Source organism: Anomaloglossus baeobatrachus, chromosome 6 (genome assembly GCF_048569485.1).
Source record: "Anomaloglossus baeobatrachus isolate aAnoBae1 chromosome 6, aAnoBae1.hap1, whole genome shotgun sequence".
NCBI lineage: Eukaryota > Metazoa > Chordata > Amphibia > Anura > Aromobatidae > Anomaloglossus > Anomaloglossus baeobatrachus.
The window spans coordinates 494,830,776-494,851,278 of NC_134358.1; the positions used below are offsets into that span (position 1 = coordinate 494,830,776).

The 20,503-nt window shown below is 45.6% G+C and overlaps 1 protein-coding gene across 4 annotated transcripts in view; it reads right to left on the reverse strand.

The window, feature by feature from the left end:
• Nucleotides 1-5,520: 5,520 nt before the first annotated feature.
• Nucleotides 5,521-20,503, reverse strand: part of XYLB (xylulokinase) — a 342,255-nt gene continuing 327,272 nt past the window's right edge. For all 4 annotated transcript variants that reach the window (XM_075315415.1, XM_075315413.1, XM_075315414.1 and 1 more), the window contains 2 exons: nucleotides 18,763-18,857; nucleotides 5,521-5,661 (listed from right to left, as the gene is read on the reverse strand). In XM_075315415.1, coding sequence (XP_075171530.1) covers nucleotides 5,590-5,661; nucleotides 18,763-18,857 — 167 coding nt within the window. In that variant the 3' untranslated portion in view covers nucleotides 5,521-5,589. The remainder of the gene's footprint in view (nucleotides 5,662-18,762; nucleotides 18,858-20,503) is intronic.

Consider the following 20,503-nt stretch of genomic DNA (forward strand, 5'->3'; position numbering starts at 1 on the left):
TACTCGTGTAATGAGCGGCAAGTAAATCAATGGGGACTTCGAGTATTTTTCCCGGAAGATCTTTCACATTGACTTACAATATACTCTGTGCATGAGTCGAGCCCGTCCAAGCGTCCACCTGTTCATTACGAGTACTGATCACCCGAGAATGGTAGTGCTCGCTCATCACTAGTAGTTATTTAGGTTTATGCCAAGTTCAGATAATAGTATGAAATGTCTGATTTTCATACAGAACACTTGGACGATTTTCATCAGTATTCTCATCTGTATTCCATCCATGTGCCATCTGTATGTCCATATTTTACATCCATGTGACATCTGGATGAAACCTGTACTGATACATCAACATTTTAAAATGTGCTTGATCGAATACAGTTTCCTGTGTTAATAATGGCAATGTATCAGTAAAAATTGCATATCTATGGATTATCTGAATGGTTTTTTTTGCACATCATGTACAGGCAAGTCTCATCCGAGACTCAGAAGAGAATAGTGCATGTTGCCAATTTTTTCACACAGACTGAGTGTCATATCAACAGGCCTATTGAATTACATTAGTCAGTGTGCTGTCTAACACTTACCTGGATGATCAGAAGTAGAGTTGTCAAAAAAGTTTAATATGATGAAAGTGAAGCTTTTTATAATACTAACTCTATAAGCAGCAAATATAAAATCTTACACTTTTGTAATATATACTCCGCACAATTTTCGCTGTCAACACTTGTTTTTGAAAAATACGTGACTGACAGTAAACTATCAGCAAAGTGCTATTGATGGTTCTTACAAAACTAGAGGTTAATAATCAGTTTATTTAGGAATATGGCTACTAGAAAATATAAATCATTGCAGCAGTGGCGTATAGCTTGTAATGGCATCCTCACAGTTGCTATGTGTTCATGAGTCGTGTAAGACCCCTTGCACGACATTGTGATTCCAACAGTTTCTTATATACAGTTAGGTCCAGAAATATTTGGACAGTGACACAATTTTCGCGAGTTGGGCTCTGCATGCCACCACGTTGGATTTGAAATGAAACCTCTACAACAGAATTCAAGTGCAGATTGTAACGTTTAATTTGAAGGTTTGAACAAAAATATCTGATAGAAATTGTAGGAATTGTACACATTTCTTTACAAACACTCCACATTTTAGGAGGTCAAAAGTAATTGGACAAATAAACCAAACCCAAACAAAATATTTTTATTTTCAATATTTTGTTGCGAATCCTTTGGAGGCAATCACTGCTTTAAGTCTGGAACCCATGGACATCACCAAACGCTGGGTTTCCTCCTTCTTAATGCTTTGCCAGGCCTTTACAGCCGCAGCCTTCAGGTCTTGCTTGTTTGTGGGTCTTTCCGTCTTAAGTCTGGATTTGAGCAAGTGAAATGCATGCTCAATTGGGTTAAGATCTGGTGATTGACTTGGCCATTGCAGAATGTTCCACTTTTTAGCACTCATGAACTCCTGGGTAGCTTTGGCTGTATGCTTGGGGTCATTGTCCATCTGTACTATGAAGCGCCGTCCGATCAACTTTGCGGCATTTGGCTGAATCTGGGCTGAAAGTATATCCCGGTACACTTCAGAATTCATCCGGCTACTCTTGTCTGCTGTTATGTCATCAATAAACACAAGTGACCCAGTGCCATTGAAAGCCATGCATGCCCATGCCATCACGTTGCCTCCACCATGTTTTACAGAGGATGTGGTGTGCCTTGGATCATGTGCCGTTCCCTTTCTTCTCCAAACTTTTTTCTTCCCATCATTCTGGTACAGGTTGATCTTTGTCTCATCTGTCCATAGAATACTTTTCCAGAACTGAGCTGGCTTCATGAGGTGTTTTTCAGCAAATTTAACTCTGGCCTGTCTATTTTTGGAATTGATGAATGGTTTGCATCTAGATGTGAACCCTTTGTATTTACTTTCATGGAGTCTTCTCTTTACTGTTGACTTAGAGACAGATACACCTACTTCACTGAGAGTGTTCTGGACTTCAGTTGATGTTGTGAACGGGTTCTTCTTCACCAAAGAAAGTATGCGGCGATCATCCACCACTGTTGTCATCCGTGGACGCCCAGGCCTTTTTGTGTTCCCAAGCTCACCAGTCAATTCCTTTTTTCTCAGAATGTACCCGACTGTTGATTTTGCTACTCCAAGCATGTCTGCTATCTCTCTGATGGATTTTTTCTTCTTTTTCAGCCTCAGGATGTTCTGCTTCACCTCAATTGAGAGTTCCTTAGACCGCATGTTGTCTGGTCACAGCAACAGCTTCCAAATGCAAAACTACACACCTGTAATCAACCCCAGACCTTTTAACTACTTCATTGATTACAGGTTAACGAGGGAGACGCCTTCAGAGTTAATTGCAGCCCTTAGAGTCCCTTGTCCAATTACTTCTGGTCCCTTGAAAAAGAGGAGGCTATGCATTACAGAGCTAAGCTCCTCAGCTCCTTGCGCCACCATTCAGGAGATGCATCTGACTCTCAGCACAGCAGGTGTGATGACATCGCTAGATCCCAACTGATACACAGAGCCTCAGACCATATGCTGCAAGGAGCAGGAATGGGGCTATGTGATATATTATATATATATATATATATATATATATATATATATATATATATATATATATATACACACATATATATACACACACTATGTGGTGCCATCACATTGTGTGGGCATCATACAGAGTGGAAAACTGTGTGTCTACATACTGAGGGTAGGATTTGGGGGCATCATACTGTGTTGAGTTCTGTGGGGCAATCATATTAAGTGGGAGGCTGTGTGAGCCATCATTCTGTATGTAAGGCTGTGTGAGTTATCATAACATTTAGGGGTATTGGCGGCCATGATTTTTTTATTAGGGTATCATACTGTGTGGGGTTCTGTGGGGGTCTATATACGGAGTGTAGGATATGGCGGCATCATACTGTGTTGGGTTCTGCGAGGGCAAACATACTGTGTGGGAGGCTGTGTGAGCTACAATTCTGTGTGGGAGGCTGTGTAGGAGCATTGGTGGCCATAATTCTGGGTGAGGGTATTATACCTTGTGGGTTCTGTGGGGCATATAATTGTGCAGGGAGCTATGGGAGCCATTATATGATGAGGGGGACTGTGTGGGAGGCTGTGTGGTGGTTTTGGGGGGCAATCATACTGTGAATGTCTATGGGTTCATCCTTGAGATGGAGGACATAAATCTGTGTGATGCGTGGCATCATACTGTGTGGGGGTATCATACTCTGTGTGTGAGGGCCATCATAGTGTATTAGAAGCTGTTGGGGCATCAAACTGTGTTGAAGGTCAATAGGGGCATCAATATGTGTGTGGAAATAGTGGGGACATCATACTTTGTTGGGGCACTGTAGAAGCCATCATACTATATTGGTAATAGTGTGGAAACTCATATGCATTTTGGAGGGCATCCGACTCTAGAACAGTCATGACAGAGGTTTTGTCTTGGGTGAAAACACTAAGAGACTTCAGTAGGGACACAATTAGTGTGTACAGTTGAAACCAGAGGTTTACATAGACTACCTGAAAAGACACATCTGCAGGTTTTTTTCACTATCTGACATGAAATCAGAATAAACCTTTCCAGATTTAGCTCAATTAGGAACCAAAATTGTTTATATTTGCCAAATGCCAGAATAAGGAGAGAGAGAGAGAGAGAGAGAGTGAGCGAGTGTTTTAGGACATTTTTATTACTTTCTACAAAGTCAAACGTTTACATACACTAAGGGGTACTTTGCACGCTGCGACATCGCTAGCCGATGCTAGTGATGCCGAGCGCGATAGTACCCACCCACGTCGCAGATGCGATATCTTGTGATAGCTGCCGTAGTGAACATTATCGCTACAGAAGCTTCACACGGACTTACCTGCCCTGCGACGTCGCTCTGGCCGGCGACCAATAGAAGCGGAGGGGCGGAGATGAGCGACACGTAAACATCCTGCCCACCTTCTTCCTTCCGCATAGCTGGTGGAGGCAGGTAAGGAGATGTTGCTCGCTCCTGCGGCTTCACACACAGCGATGTGTGGTGCCGCAGGAACGAGGAACAACATCGTATCTCTTATTGGTGCGACATTATGAAAATGTCCGATGCTACACAGATCACCGATTTACGACGCTTTTGCGATAGTTTATCGGCGCATCTAGGCTTTACACGTTGCGACGTCGTTACCGGCGCCGGATGTGCGTTACTTTTGATTTGACCCCAACGATATCACAGTAGCGATGTCGCAACGTGCAAAGTACCCCTAAGAGTACTATGCCTTTAAACAACATGGGACAACCCATATGATGATGTCATGTCCTTGGAAGCTTCTGATAAGTTTATTGGCAACATCTGAGTTAGAGACACACTGGAGGATGTAGTTTAATACACACCTGAAACACACGGCTTCTATGTGTAGCATCATGAAAAGTCAAAAGAGATCAGCCAAGATCTCAGAAAGAGAATTGTGGACTTGCACTGGTTCATTTTTAGGTGCAATTTCCAGATACCTAAAAAGGTACCTCATTCATCTGCACAAACAAATAAATTACAAACAAGATAATAATGTCCAGCCATCATACTGCTCAGGAAGGAGAGGGGTTCTGTGTACCACAGATGAACGTGCTTTAGTCAGACATGTGCATATGAACCCAAGAACAAAAGCAAAAGACCATGTGAAGATGCTGGCGGAAGCTGGTAAGATTGTGTCATTGTCCACAGGGAAACATAAAAAAAGCCAGATTAAGATTTGCAAATGCACACAGGGACAAAGACCTTAATTTTTGTAGACATGTCCTGTGGTCTGACGAACCTAAAATTGAACTGTTTGGCCATAATGACCATCGTTACGTTTGAAGAATAAAGCGAAAAGCTTTGAAGCCTAAGAACAACATCCCAACTGTGAAGCACGCAGATGGCAGCATCGTGTTGTGGGGTTATTTTGCTGCAGGAGGGACTTTGTAAGTCACAAAATAGATGGCATCATGAGGAAAGAAGATCACTCTCTTTCTCTCTCTCTCTCTCTATAAAGTGGGAAACTTATATAGATTTTTATTCTTAATACATCAAATATATGGATCTTCCTAAATATCCACCATGTCATATAGTTACATACTATGTTGCACTATGAGCGCTTTTTCTCTTGCTTTTTAGCACGTGTGTTTAATAGCGGGAAGGTACTGTATGCCCTACTCTAACTCATTTTATTTTTTGCCAGCAAAAAACACCCCTTATACATCTATGAGTAGCATAAAAAAAAAGTTAAGGCTATTTTACAAGGAGCAGAAAAGAAGAAGATGAAAAAAAACTAAAATTGGCTGCAACCTTAAGGGGTTAAATCCTATGTAACAAACCTTTTACTGCAGCTCTGTTCTATTATCTAAACAAAGCAAATGCTTTTACCTTTAGCATTTCATCAGCAATGAGCAGAAAGCTGCGTTCTATCTACATAAATACCGAATCTGAATAGAGATCTCAGAATAAAATGTTTTGCTCATGTATTCCTCACCATTAAGATTCCACACACTAAACTTTGACTGAACTTTATTCTATGCCATTTCCGTTTTACATTAGATGTAATAATAGTTATGACTTTTCACATGATCTTGGTTGCTTGAATGACTGTACTCTCACATTCAGCATAGCGCTTCAGTAGAGGCTGGTAAATCTAAAGGGAGAAATAGGCAAGAATTAATATAAAGAGAAATAGACAAAGCAGCACAAAGTCCAATGCATTGGGTGGAGGAGGGCTCAAGATCCTCCGGCCACTGGAAAAAAGGCAGCAAATCCAATTCACAGCAGGAGAAAAAAAGGCTGTTGCTACTGCTTACATAGGCATGAAATAAAGTCACCATTTTCTCCTGCAATTTGATGGACGTATTACCTTTATTTTGGATGACTAAGAATTAATTTTATTTAAAGGGGTGTCAACTTTCAGAAATTTGTGTCCCAAACTCTTTAAGGGTGGAAACACATCTATGCGAGTAAAATCGGTCCGACTGGGCTGAAAAAAACTCGGCTGATTTTAGTTCACGTTAGGTGCGAGTGCAACGCAAGTGCGATGCTATTTCTGAATAAATTAATGATTTTACTAGCGTGTGTAATGCGTGTGTAATGCGTGTGTAATGCGTATTTTTTACTATGTCATCTGCCATTCAGCGCTGCTACATGGCCACTGACAGCAGACACAGACAGCCATGTAGCAGAGCTGAATGGCAGATGACAGCAGACACAGACAGAGCCGCACAATCAGAATGAACTCAGGTGAACTTAACCCGACTTCATTGTCATGCTGCGGCTCTGTCTGTGCCGCATCCTGATTAGCGGTCACCAGTGAAGGGCTCACCGGTGACCACTAATCCCCCGAGTGACTAAAGTTAGCAGCCCTCTCTCATACTCACCGCTCCCCGGTGCCGCGCTGCGCTGCACGGCGTTCACACTGCGTACTCCACGGACCTCCAGCGTCGCTTCCAGCATGAAGGTGACAGGAGCTGCAGAAGACACCGCCGCTCCGGTCACCTCCAAGCAGCAACTGAGGTGAGTAGCGCGATCAGCTGAGCTGTCACTGTTGGAGGATCCAGCGGTGGCCGCGATTAACCTCAGTGACAGCTCAGCTGATCGCGCTACTCACCTCAGTTGCTGCTTGGAGGTGACCGGAGCGGCGGTGTCTTCTGCAGCTCCTGTCACCTTCATGCTGGAAGCGACGCTGGAGGTCCGTGGAGTACGCAGGATATGGAGGGCTTTTTGGGGCTTATTAAATTGGTAATGAGGGAATGTGTTTGTGTTTTTTATTTCTAATAAAGGATTTTTTCATGTGTGTGTGTGTGTTTATTTACTGTAATTTACAGATTAATCATGGAGGGTGTCTCATAGACGCCTGACATGATTAATCTAGGATTTAGTGGCAGCTATGGGCTGCCATTAACTCCTTATTACCCCGATTTGCCAACGCACCAGGGCAAATCGGGAAGAGCCGGGTACAGTCCCAGAACTGTCGCATATAATGTATGTGGCAATTCTGGGCGGCTGCTGACTGATATTGTTAGGCTGGGGGGCTCCCCATAACGTGGAGCTCCCCATCCTGAGAATACCAGCCTTCAGCCGTATGGCTTTATCTGGCTGGTATTAAAATTGGGGGGGACCGCACGCAATTTTTTTTAATTATTTATTTATTTATTTATTTCACTGCACAGTATAGACCCGCCCACCGGCTGCTGTGATTGGGTGCAGTGAGACACCTGTCACTCAGCGTGGGGGCGTGTCTCACTGCAACCAATCATAGGCGCCTGTGGGCGGGGAAAGCAGGGAATACGAGATTGTTTAATGAGCGGCCGGCTTTTTCAAAATAGTAAAAGCCGCCGCAGCAGTGAGAAAGCCGTGCAGCGCCGCGTCGGAGATCGGGGAACGGTGAGTATGAGAGAGGAGGGGAAAATGACCGACAGACTGTGAGAGAGGGACAGAGATAGTGACGGACCGACAGAGAGAGAATAGAGACCGAGAGGGAGAGACCAACTGACAGAGAATAGTGATTGTGAAAAACACTGTGGAAAGAGAGCGCAATAGGGTCTTACCCCACAAACAAATAGGGTGTGATTCACAGAGGTTACTCACCAAGTGTAGTTGTGAAAGTCACAACCACTATGCAGGCATATAAACTGGGTCAGAGGCAGCAGTCATCCCTGAGATGAATAATTTTGGTAAGGAGATGGATGTTTGAATACCGCGCCAAAGACCACTAATGCAGGAGATGAATTTAACGTGACTTTATTCCATGTTCAGGTCTACGCGTTTCAGGAGCATCCGCTCCCTTCCTCAGGACAATACAGGCACAAGCAACATCAAAAAAAAAAAAAAAAAAAAAAAAAAAAAAAATGTTGCTTGTGCCTGTATTGTCCTGAGGAAGGGAGCGGATGCTCCTGAAACGCGTAGACCTGAACATGGAATAAAGTCACGTTAAATTCATCTCCTGCATTAGTGGTCTTTGGCGCGGTATTCAAACATCCATCTCCTTACCAAAATTAGAGAATAGTGATTGACAGACATTGGGAGACATCGCTCGTTTCCAGTGTTTTAGGAAACATGCGAGAAATGTATTTAGAAAATCGGATGTCACTAGGATGGTGTGAGTGCCGTCCCGTGACATCCGATTTTTTACACGCTCCCATAGACTTGCATTGGAGAAACTCGCAGTAGAAACTCGCAAAAAAGCAGCATGCTGCGATTTTTTTCGCAGTCCGATTTGGACTGAGAAAAAAATCGCAGATGAGAGCTGAATCATTCACTAACATGTGTCCGATTCCAATGCGAGATTTTCTCGCATTGCTCTACTGCGAGAAACTCGCAAGTGAGAAGCAGCCCTAAGACACCTAAAATACACTCAGCAGATACTCCCCTTCCCCAGGTCCAGCGCTAGCTCTTCACTCCTGCTCAGTGTTTTTGCTACAGCGGTGACAAGTTAACAGCGCACACACAGCACTAAGGAATAAGCACTGTTGTTGTGCCGAGGTTGACGCTGAGCTCAGTGATTGGGTACAGCGCTGACACACACTGTTTACATTACTTTATCATTGCAGCCTAAACACCAAGACTGGAGCAGTAGTGGAGAGCCGATGCTGGAAATAGCAAGGATGACTACTTATTGATTCTTAGGTATTTTATTTCAGTATTTTACAGACTTTGTTTTAAAATATTTTTATTAGGGATTATATAACATATATGGGAAAGGTCATGTAAAAACATCATATTAATTTGTAATAAGTCACATGATTTCTTAGGCTAGGTTCACACGTCCGTTGTTTTGCATCAGTCACAATCCGTCGCCTTGAGGAATTACGGTATCCTGCAAAATATTTTGCAGGAATCCAGTTTTTCCCCTTAGACTTCTATTAGTGACTGATTGCAACTGATTATGCTGCGTTGCATCTACTGTGTCGCGGTCAGTCGTTTTTTAAATGACCGCCGGGTGGGAGCAACGCAGCCTGTAACGTTTTTTGAGCAGCGCAATCCGTAGGATTTTGCTGCGCATGCTCTCTCTGGCTCCCAGCACCCGTAACCAGGATACACATCGGGTAACCAAGCAATGCGCTTTGGTTAGTTACCCGAAATTTACACTGGTTACGGGTGCAGGGAGCCAGCGCTAAGCGGTGTACGCTGGTAACCAAGATAAATATCGGGTAACCAAGCAAAAAGTGCTTTGCTTATACCCGATATTTACCCTGTCTGTGCAGGGAGCCCGACACTTCCCCGCTCGGCTCCGCCCCCTCTCGCACTCAGCATGTACTCCCACTCACCTGTCCCCAGCCCTGCAGTCCCCGCGACATTGACGTCCTCAGTGCCACGACCCCGCTCGGCTCCACCCACCCTGAACTCCGCCCCCTCACGCTCCGCCCCACCCGCACACAACGGAGTCCGACAAAGAATTCTGTTCTTTGTCATCCGTTGTACAGCGCATCAGTCACATGCGTCAAGCGACGCATGTGACTGATGCAAAACAACGGAAATGCCTTACAAGTAATAAACAATTGTTGATGGATAGGGAAGGAGGAAGAGAAGGGGAAGTTAGGATGTGAAGGATTGCAAAAGTTTAATAGGGAAACAGGCAAAAAAAAAAGAAGGGGGGGGGAAGGGGAATAGGGAGGAACAAGGAAGTAGGAGAACCATATATCATGAATCCTTAAAAAGAAAGGATTGTATCATAGCAATTTATAAAGAATACAATTACACAAAAAAAAACAATTTTACAGAGTTTGGAGCCCAATTTCCTGAAAGTGGACAACCCATTTAAGGTTTGCAACTTCTAAGAGAGTCTGATGTTCTTACAAAAACCATAAAGGGAATAGTGTTGTCCATAGAAAAGCTAGCTTCAGGCGAGTGTGATAAGGGTGCTTCATGAAATCAATATTACAATCCCAAATACCTGCGTAACTCCACATCTACATACTATAATAACATAATAATATTTTTTATCTATATAGCGCTAACATATTCCGCAGCGCTTTACAATTCAGAGGGGGCATGTACAGACAATATGCGACAATACAAAATAACAAAATTCAGATACCAAGAGGAGTGAGGGCCGTGCTCGTAAGCTTACAGTCTATGAGGAAATAGGGGAGGCCCAAAAGGTGAATGGGGGGGAGAAAAGCTTGTAATATATGGTCCAGCCATTGATTTAATAGGGGATTTAAAACCAGCTGCGTGGACAGGTCGCCAGCCAGAATTTATACATACAGAGTGTAAAAAAGTACATGAAAAGGAATGGAATCAGAAGATACAGGGGACAAGAATTGGAAGTAAATGTTAGAGTCTCCCACTCCCACACAACCTCCTCATCCCGCCCTCTGTCTGTTGATGTCCCTCAAGTCTCTGTCCTGGGACCCTTACTCTTCTCGTATTATTATTATTTACTAGAAGGTGGCCCGATTCTACGCATCGGGTATTCTAGAATTTACGTATTGTGTAGTTAATGTATAATTTTTGTTATATATATATATATATATATATATGTATAGATGTTGTTGTGTGTAGTTACCAAGTGTTTGTGTAGGGCGCTGTACATGTTCTGGGTGTGGCGGGGGGTGAGAGCGGTGTTGTTTGTGTGTTGCGTTGTGTGTGTTGCGTTGTTTGTAGAGCGCTGTGTGTCTGTAGCGTTGTGTGTGTGTGTTGCGCGGTTTGTGTGGGTGTGGGGTGTGTGTGTGTGTGTTTAGGTGGGAGGTATGTTTTGTGCAATGTGTGTGTTGTGCGGCATGTGCGTATATTTGTGTGTGCCGCGGTGTTTGTGTGTTGGGTGTTGTGTGTGTGCGGCGTTGTCTGTGTGTGTGGATGTCTGTGTAGGGCGGTGTTTGTGGTTCCCAGTGTGTGTGTGGTGTGTTGTGCACTGCGTGTGTGACGGTGTGTGTGTGTGTGTGTTTTGGGGGGAATTGTGCACCTCCCATCGTGCTCCATACCCCATGCTGCGCACCGCACATCGTGCTCCATCCCCCATGCTGCGCACCCCCCATTGTGCTGCATCCCCCATGCTGCGCACCCCACATCGTGCTCCATCCCCCATGCTGCGCACTCCCCATCGTGCTCCATCCCCCATGCTGCGCACTCCCCATCGTGCTCCATCCCCCATGCTGCGCACTCCCAATCGTGCTCCATCCCCCATGCTGCGCACTCCCCATCGTGCTCCATCCCCCATGCTGCGCACCCCAATCGTGCTCCATCCCCCATGCTGCGCACTCCACATCGTGCTCCATCCCCCATGCTGCGCACCCCCATCGTGCTCCATCCCCCATGCTGCGCACCCCAATCGTGCTCCATCCCCCATGCTGCGCACTCCTCATCGTGCTCCATCCCCCATGCTGTGCACTCCCCATCGTGCTCCATCCCCCATGCTGCGCACCCCCCATCGTGCTCCATCTTCCATGCTGCGCACCCCCCATCGTGCTCCATCCCCCATGCTGCGCACCCCCCATCGTGCTCCATCCCCCATGCTGCGCACCCCCCATCGTGCTCCATCCCCCATGCTGCGCACTCCCCATCGTGCTCCATCCCCCATGCTGCGCACTCCCCATCGTGCTCCATCCTCCATGCCGCGCACTCCCCATCGTGCTCCATCCCGCATGCTGCGCACCCCCCATCGTGCTCCATCCCCCATGCTGCGCACCCCCCATTGTGCTCCATCCCCCATGCCGCGCACCCCCCATCATGCTCCATCCCCCATGCCGCGCACCTCCCATCGTGCTCCATCCCCCATGCTGCGCACCCCCCATCGTGCTCCATCCCCCATGCTGCGCACTCCCCATCGTGCTACATCCCCCATGCTGCGCACTCCCCATCGTGCTACATCCCCCATGCTGCGCACTCCCCATCGTGCTACATCCCCCATGCTGCGCACCCCCCATCGTGCTACATCCCCCATGCTGCGCACCCCCCATCGTGCTCCATCCCCCATGCTGCGCACCCCCCATCGTGCGCCATCCCCCATGCTGCGCACTCCCCATCGTGCTACATCCCCCATGCTATAATAGTTCTCCTATTATACTCAGAGAGGAGTATAATAGGAGGACTATAATAGGAGGAGTAGTCCTGGGGGGAGAGGAGTATAATGCCGGCTCCCTGCACATGTGTACCAGGAGCCGGTGTACGCTGGTAACTATGATACACATCGGGTAACTAAGGGACCTTAGTTACCCGATGTGTATAATGGTTACCAGCGTTCACCGGCTCCGTCACGATCCCAGCATCGCAAGGTTATGTCTGGCGCTGCTGGGATCGTGACGGAGCCGGTGTACACTGGTAACTGATACACATCGGGTAACCAAGGGACCTTAGTTACCCGATGTGTATAATGGTTACCAGCGTTCACCGGCTCCGTCACAATCAGAGCATCGCAAGGTTATGTCTGGCACTGCTGGGATCGTGACGGAGCCGGTGTAAACTGGTAACTATGATACACATCGGGTAACTAAGGGACCTTAGTTACCCGATGTGTATAATGGTTACCAGCGTACACCGGCTCCTTCACGATCCCAGCAGCGCAAGGTTATGTCTGGCGATGCGTGCGGAGGGCTGGGGCGAGCGGCCAAATCATGCGGAGGGCGGGGCTATGGCGAGCGGCCAATCCGTGCGGGGGGCGGGGCCATGGCGAGCCCAGCAACCAATCCGCTGTGTGTCACCGTAAGGACATGTGTCACGGTAAGGACACAATTTTGGAGCAAGACAGACAGACAGACAGACAGAATAAGGCAATTATATATATAGATTATTATTATTACGCCATTGATTCCATGGCGCTTTACATGTGAAAAGAGGGGGGCATACATTGACAAGTACAATAATCATGAACAATACAAAGCACAGACTGGTACAGGAGGAGACAGTACCCTGCCTGCAAGGGCTCATAACCTACAATGGATGGGTGAGGATACAGTAGGTGGGGGTAGAGCTGACCAAGTGCATCATAATAATTCTGGTCTAATTCATTGCAATATACTGAATACAATGACAACTCAAAGTCCTATGGCTTTCAATACCACCTATATGCTGATGACACTCAGATTTACCTCTCTGGCCTAGACATCACAATCCTGCTGTACAGAATCCCAGAGTGTCTATTGGTTATATCTTCCTTTTTCTCCTCTCGCTTCTTAACACTTAAAGGGAACCTGTCAGCAGAAATTTTGCACTAAACCTAAAAGATTCCCCTTCTGCAGCTTGTGGGCTGCATTCTAGCAAGGTTCCTATTGTTATTGTGCCCCCTTTTAGACCAAAATAAATACTTTATAAAGTCTTACCTTTTCCTATACAAATCTTGTTAATCGTACACGTGGGCGGGCTGTCTGGTGTCCGTTATCCTGCCTCCTGCTGCTTTACGCCGTCCCCCATCGCTCAGTTTCATACTTCAGGACGCCGCCCAGTGCGCCCGAGGTCTCGCGCATGCGCCGTGCTACTCTAGCGGGACTGCACTGTGCACAGTCTGACCGCTGGTGACGTGTTGCGCAGGCGTGCGATTATGGGTAGCGCTGTGATTTTCATCAGCAAGTACACGCCTATAATCTCGTGCCCGCTCTTTCCCCTCTGCCTCCACCGTTCTGCACAAGCGCTGGCCAGATGAATCCACGTCACCTCTTACCAAGATGGGAAAGAGGTGACGTGGGGTCATCTGGCCAGCACTTGCGCAGAACGGTGGAGGCAGAGGGGAAAGCGGGTACTTGCTGATGAAAATCACAGAGCTACCCATAATCTCACGCCTGCGCAACACGTCACCAGCGATCAGACTGTGCACAGTGCAGTCCCGCTAGAGTGGCACGGCACATGCGCGAGACCTCGGGCGCACTGGGCTGCGTCCTGAAGTATGAAATTGAGCTATGGGGGATGGCGTAAAGCAGCAGGAGGCAGGATAACGGACACCAGACAGCCCGCCCCCGTGTATGATTAACAAGATTTGCATTGGAAAAGGTACCACTTTATAAAGTATTTATTTTGGTCTAAAAGGGGGCACAATAACAACAGGAATCTTGCTAGAATGCAGCCCACGAGCTGCAGAGGGGGAATCTTTTAGGTTTAGTGCAAAATTTCTGCTGACAGGTTCCCTTTAATGTGGGCAAAACTGAACTAATCATGTTTCCCTCATCTCACTTATATCTCCTACCTGATCTATTTATTACAATAAATAATGCCACACTCTCCCCAGTAACCAAAGTCCTCTGCCTCGGAGTAACCCTTGACTCTACTCTTCATACAAAATATCCAATCTCTCACCACCTCCTGCCATCTACAACTCAAACATATTTCCAGAATCTGTCCATTCTTCAACGCCCATTCTATGAAAATGCTAGTGTATGCCCTCATAATTTCCCGCCTCGATAACTGCAACATCCTCCTTTGTGGCCTTTCTGCTAATCCTCTCACACCTTTTCAGTCCAACCTTAACTCTGCTGCCCAAATAATACATCTCTATCCTCGCTACTCCACTGTTTCTCCTGTATGCATATTCCTTCACTGGCTCCCAATTCCTCAGTGTATTTAATTCAAACTACTAATACTGACCTACAAAGCTGCCCATAATCTGTCTCCTCCATATAGCTCCGAACTAATCTCCCACTACACTCCAACACATAATCTTCGGTCTTCCCAAGATCTCAGTCTCTCCTCTACCCTTATTTGTTCCTCATCCAACAGCCTCCACGATTTCTCCCAAGTATCCCCTGTCCTCTGGAATTCTATGCCTACTTGTGGCATATTCCAGCATACACTTATTACAAAGGTTTTCTCAACTACAGACAATACTCTTATGGGAGGGAGCAGTACGGAGACACCACATGGGGAGAGATTACAGATGTGTATCATGTATTTGTAGGAACTTTATGTGTGGTGTCTCTGTCATACAGTCTTATGTAAGATACCCTACTTGTCCTAATGTTTGTCCAACACATAAATAGAAAAAAAAAATGTAAGTGATTTTTTAAAAATAATATGATAGCTAATATGTGAGATTTGGTGTTGGACATTTTTATTATACCGGTAGTAGACCATAAATTAATATCATTGTCATGTTACTTTTCTTATGTTTTTGGTTAATATTTTATATATATATTTTTTTATGCGCTGATTGTTTTAATAGTTTAGTTACTAAAACATTTTACATATTGAAGAAATTGAGCAAAACACAATTAAGATTACATTCCCAATATGAATTCAATTAGACAGTCATCCACTAGTGGAAATGTCACATGTAAATGTTCCCTGCAGTAATCTGGAGTATCAGTGTGAATCTTTCTCTGTCATCTCTCACATCTCCTTGATCTGTCCCAGTAAGTGCTAATAAATTCTTACCCCATCCTGAGACTTGTGACAGCCCGTGGTCAGAGAAATCTTTCTCCTTATCAGTTAGATGTGGCAATGACAGGTGATTCTGCATTCACAAACTAAACTGTATTTGTCAGTCTGTTTACATATAAATCAGCATATTATCCTTATGTATATCTATTCCATATGTTCACAGGAGTCCAGTCTCAGACAATAATTCAGATATTTTCATATTATTGTGCACAACATAATATTGTGTCTATATTGTAAATATAAATATCTCAATAATATTGTCACACAAAGAAATAAATTTCAGCCAAGAAACAAAGGCACTACAGATGAGCAGACTCGTGGAAGTTCGGGTTCAGCTGCACACTAGGTAAAGTTCAGTTCCGGACTTGACCTGAATCCCATTGGAAGTCACTGATTGGGCAGTCCGGGTCTCTGCCCACATGCAGCCAGCCATAAGCAGATCACTTCTGGGGGAGGGCGGGGTTAAGTGATGATCTAACACATGAAACGCACATTGGGGTCTGCTACCTGGAGAAATCTATTTGCACTTTATAGCACTGAGCACTTTCAACTGGTATGTACTGTAATTGATCTAATCTGAATCCCCAGACCTGCTAATATTTCTGATTTTACTTTCACCACTTTAAGTATATCATTAACTATAGGGGATTCAGGCTTAAATAATCTCATTACATTTGTCTTTGCTTGGTGTTATGGTGCTTATAGCCATTACTTTTTCCCATGAATTGTACTTTTATGTAATGCCTGTAATTGTCTTATAAAGTCCTTTTGGACTTTATTTAATGTGGTTGTCCTAAATAAAGTTTTGTACTTATTTTTTGACCTTCTAACTCCCTGTTTCTCTGGTTTATAACTTATGGAGTGGTCCCATTTGTAGCTATTTGTGGCTGAGACCATCAACACACAGCTTAACATTAGAATGTGCCTTTTGGATTTTTGGTGTTTAAGAATCAGCTGTTTGTTGGCTAATGGAATCCTTTATTATAGTGGGTCGACAGCCCACCTCCATGTGTGCTGCTAAAAATAAGGACAGGCGGGGTGGGGTGGGATGGGATGGGATGGAAGGGCAGAAGGTGTATAAATAGCCATGACAAGTACGCCTCTTTTCAATCATTGCTGTACGAAAATGGTCTTTCTTAAGCGCCATCAGAGTTAATATATTGCTGATCAGCGCTTATTATGAGCATCAAATCTGCCTGTGAAAAATAACCAGAAAAATTATGTTTTAAATACTAAAAAATTACATCAAATGGGTTATCATATCAAGACGACTCATTTTTATATTAAAAAGCCAACCCTGCTGTTTTGGATCCGGCATCAGAAACACAGGTAGGTGCAATGTCCATAGATTTGTAAAAATGTAAAATTGCTTATTATTAATGTCTGGCCATGTGACACATTGCTGGGCTAGGTCAGGTCGTCAGCTTTATGATGGACATCATTGTTTTTTGGGGGGTTTGTGGACACAAACCCCCAAAAAAAACAATCTGTAAATCTAAATGATAAACAGCTAAAAGGATTGATCAACACTACTATACGAGACAATATCTGTCTAGACCTATATAACATGAAAAAGTAAAGCACTCTAATGGGACAATAAGAAATTCCTCCGCATCCTACTTATAGGGAATCTGTCACCAGGTTTTTGTCACCTAATCTGAGAGCAGCATAATGTAGAGATTGAGAGCTTGATTTCAGTGATGTGAGCTGCTTAGTGCAGTACTGATAAAATCCCTATATTATCAGCAGGAGATCATCATTAGAGGACTAGTAAACCTGCTGCCATGGATGAGCTCTTTACAACCCCCGCACCACTGATTGACAGCTTTCTGTATACATTGTATAAGGGATTGGTGCCAATCAGTAATGGGAGGTGGGGTTATATGGAGTTTTACATTTATATAATGGCTACATCCACAGCAGAAAAAAAAACTGTGAATTTATCAAAATGGAAGTAAATAGCTCAGTAAGTGACACTTCACTAGAATCAGGGTCTCTGTCTCTACATTATACTGCTCTCAGATGGGGTAGCAAAAATGTAGTGGTAGATACCCTTTAATTGGGAATTTTTGCTCTAGAACTTAGTTTTATAAGTCATTTTACTTTCTCATTTGCCAGAACTCAAGTGTCAGGGTAGAACACAGAAATACGCACAAGCCCTTCTTCAGTATCAAGTGACATAGCTGATAGAGGTATGAAGACTTGGAAGTGTTACCTGCCAATATGCTGGTAAGGGATCATTTATATGTCAGTGAATTTTCTCATACAATAAAATAGGTTTGAGTTTCATCAGTGTTTTTTATCAGAGTTTGGTCAATGTCAGTTTTGATAATCAGAGTTTGGTCAGAGCATCAGAAATCTTTCTTGGATGAAAAAAAATGGATGAAAAAAAAAACCTGATTGAGGTTTCTCAACTTCCCTATATCAATCAGTCCTTGAAAAATGGACATTATACTTTCATTGGTAAGTTTGATTTGAGACTCGACTCACAGTTGGACAAGCCTCTGTGATTTTGTGCTGACCACTTGGTTAATACAAATTGTCATGCTTTAGACGTGGCACACGTGTTCAGACCAACAGATGGCCGAAGCACAACAAAAACATACTACTACAACAACACCACAAACAAGGGGGACACCAAGAATACATTAACAACAGTGGGCTCTCCCACTAGTGAGAGGGTAGATGGCACACCTCCTGCCCTTACCTGCCATTATTCCCTGCACTCCTAGCCAGACCCTATACAGGTTCCGCACCTGTCACTGAGCAGGAACCTGGAGTCCTGAAAGGACCCTACAATATCCTGGCTAGTGAGTGGGAAGGTAAGGCTCACTAGACCCACCGCTGCACTAATACAACACGAGGGTAGGTGAGACATTCAGGGGAATAACAACCAAAATGGAGAAGATATCACTTCAGGACGAATCCACAGCAGCTCCTTCCACCAAAGCGGCCAAAATACAAATGATTTTGTATAATCAGCAAGGATTGCTGGGAAGCACTACTACTTAAAAACAAAGGGACGTGACTACAAAGCAGTTGCAGCTGACAAGCACTGCTGGAAAGCTGCTGGCAGCAAAACTGACATTAACTATTTAAGCACCAAAAGTAACAAAACAACATTTAAATGTAGAGTCCCAGATAGGAAAGAGCTACAACCGTGTCACAGATACACGCATAAATGAATCGTTCAATAGACTTTAATCATAATGAGTTCTATCCATGAAAACTACATATAGTGCTTGAACAAGAAAAACGGATGTGTAAATAAGTACTAAAAATGCCCTGACTACACTGTGGTTGCTAGAAATCACTCATATGTAAGCAAAGAAGGTCTGTTCTACTAAAAATTGCTGTCAGTTCTTTTTACTGCATTGAATCCTCACTTATATGTTATATTGATATAAAACAATTTCCAATATGTGTAAAATATTTCAGGTACCTTATCAGCCTCAGGTCTTGGAGCAACTACTAACTTATGTTGAGGAGCTTTCAGAACTTCTGTAAAACTTGAGCACGAGGACAGCGAGGCGAGTCCTGAAATGAAAAAAAATAATTGCCCAGATAATGTGGGTACCCATAAAAGATGAACGGTTCTTCTCTGATGAAATAGATTCATAATGGACGTCCTATGTGGCTACTATCTAAAAAGAAAAGTTACACATCATCTATATTCTGGTATTGAGGGGCACTGCAGCCAGAAACTTGAGATGCTGCCCCCTGACTGCTGGCCCCTCTGCATGTTAAAATAGAGTTCTCCCCCCTGGAAAGACACTGACCTGCCGCCCCCGCCTCCTGTGGTGTGACTGGCCTAAGCCCCGCCTCCTGGATACATATCACTGTGCTGCCCAGCTTCCAGCCTCTCGGCTGCAGGACCCGGACCTGTTTGGGCAGCCGGACACAGAGACCCGCTCTTGGAGGCGGTAAGAGAGCTATCAGCAGGGAGGTAAGAGTTTCAGCTCACAGCACTGTTAGCTGTGAGTGGCTCCCTCTCTGCTGAGGCACAAGCGATGTGTGACCGGTGAGCGCGGCGTTCTAAGGGAACTACCCGCCCGCTGGTCCGCTTGTGCTCGCCATTATTTAACACCCTCACCCCCCCCCACCCACCCCCCCTCAACACCCCCCCACCCCCCCCCCCCTCACCACCCCCCTCCTCCCCTAAAATCAGCATGGAGGAAAGCGTTCTGCTCACGGCGCTGTTTGCTGTGAGCGGCTCCCTCCCTGCTGAGGCTCAAGCTACGTGCGCCGGCGAGCGGCGTTCTGAGGGAACTACCCGCCCGCCGGTCAGCTTGAGCCGCCATTAAGTTTGAAAAAGAGCGCTTCGCGCTCTTTGTCATTGGCCCCGCCCACCCGCCGCCCAGCCACCGCCGACCAGACACCGTCGCCAGTGCCGAGGAGGAGCTGGGTAGGGCTGTGTGCGCTCTGCACGGCACCTAAAAGGTGTGCCTCAGAGCGCAGCTGAAAAGCTCCGTTCTGAGGCGCATGGTGCCGGTAGAGAACGTGCGCTCAGCCTGCAGCTCCTGCCAGAGACAGAGCAGGAGCTGCCGGCAAAGCGCACGGAAGTGACATGTCACTTCTTAGAACACAGCGATTCGGGCAACAGCTGAATCGCTGCGTTCTACTATGCAACGTGCGTACGGCCTCTGCACAGTCTCCATAGACTGTGCAGGGGACGCAGGACGCATGAATTAGGCACACAGCCTAATTGAAGTGCAGACTCAGTGCAGTCCCTGTCACAGCGCAGGTTGGAGGCACGGTAGGGGGGAATGTAGTATGCAGGCACTAACCTGCAAGAGTTCAAATCATCCCATCCCACACGCACTGAACTTCCCCTCCCCTCCGTTTGTATGCCCCGGGAATGCCAAGGGGGCTAGCCTGGGAATGAACCAGGGACCATGTGGGTCTCCCAGTGAGCGGGCGGGTTAAGGGATTCTGTTAGGACTTCAATGTTCAAATTGAGGGGGGCTGGTAGTGAACAGGGGCAAGAAGCAACAGTCAGCAGGTGGCATGTTTCCCTCCTGCTGATACCACACCTACACCGAGCCCCCTCCCAGGCCAAAACACACTCCATTTGACATTATGACAATGGTGACTGTTAACAGCCCCGCCCCGTTGTCACACAGTGGATTTCAGCATGTTATGGCGGCGGTGGGTGCGGTGCCGACTATCGCGTTGTACGGTCA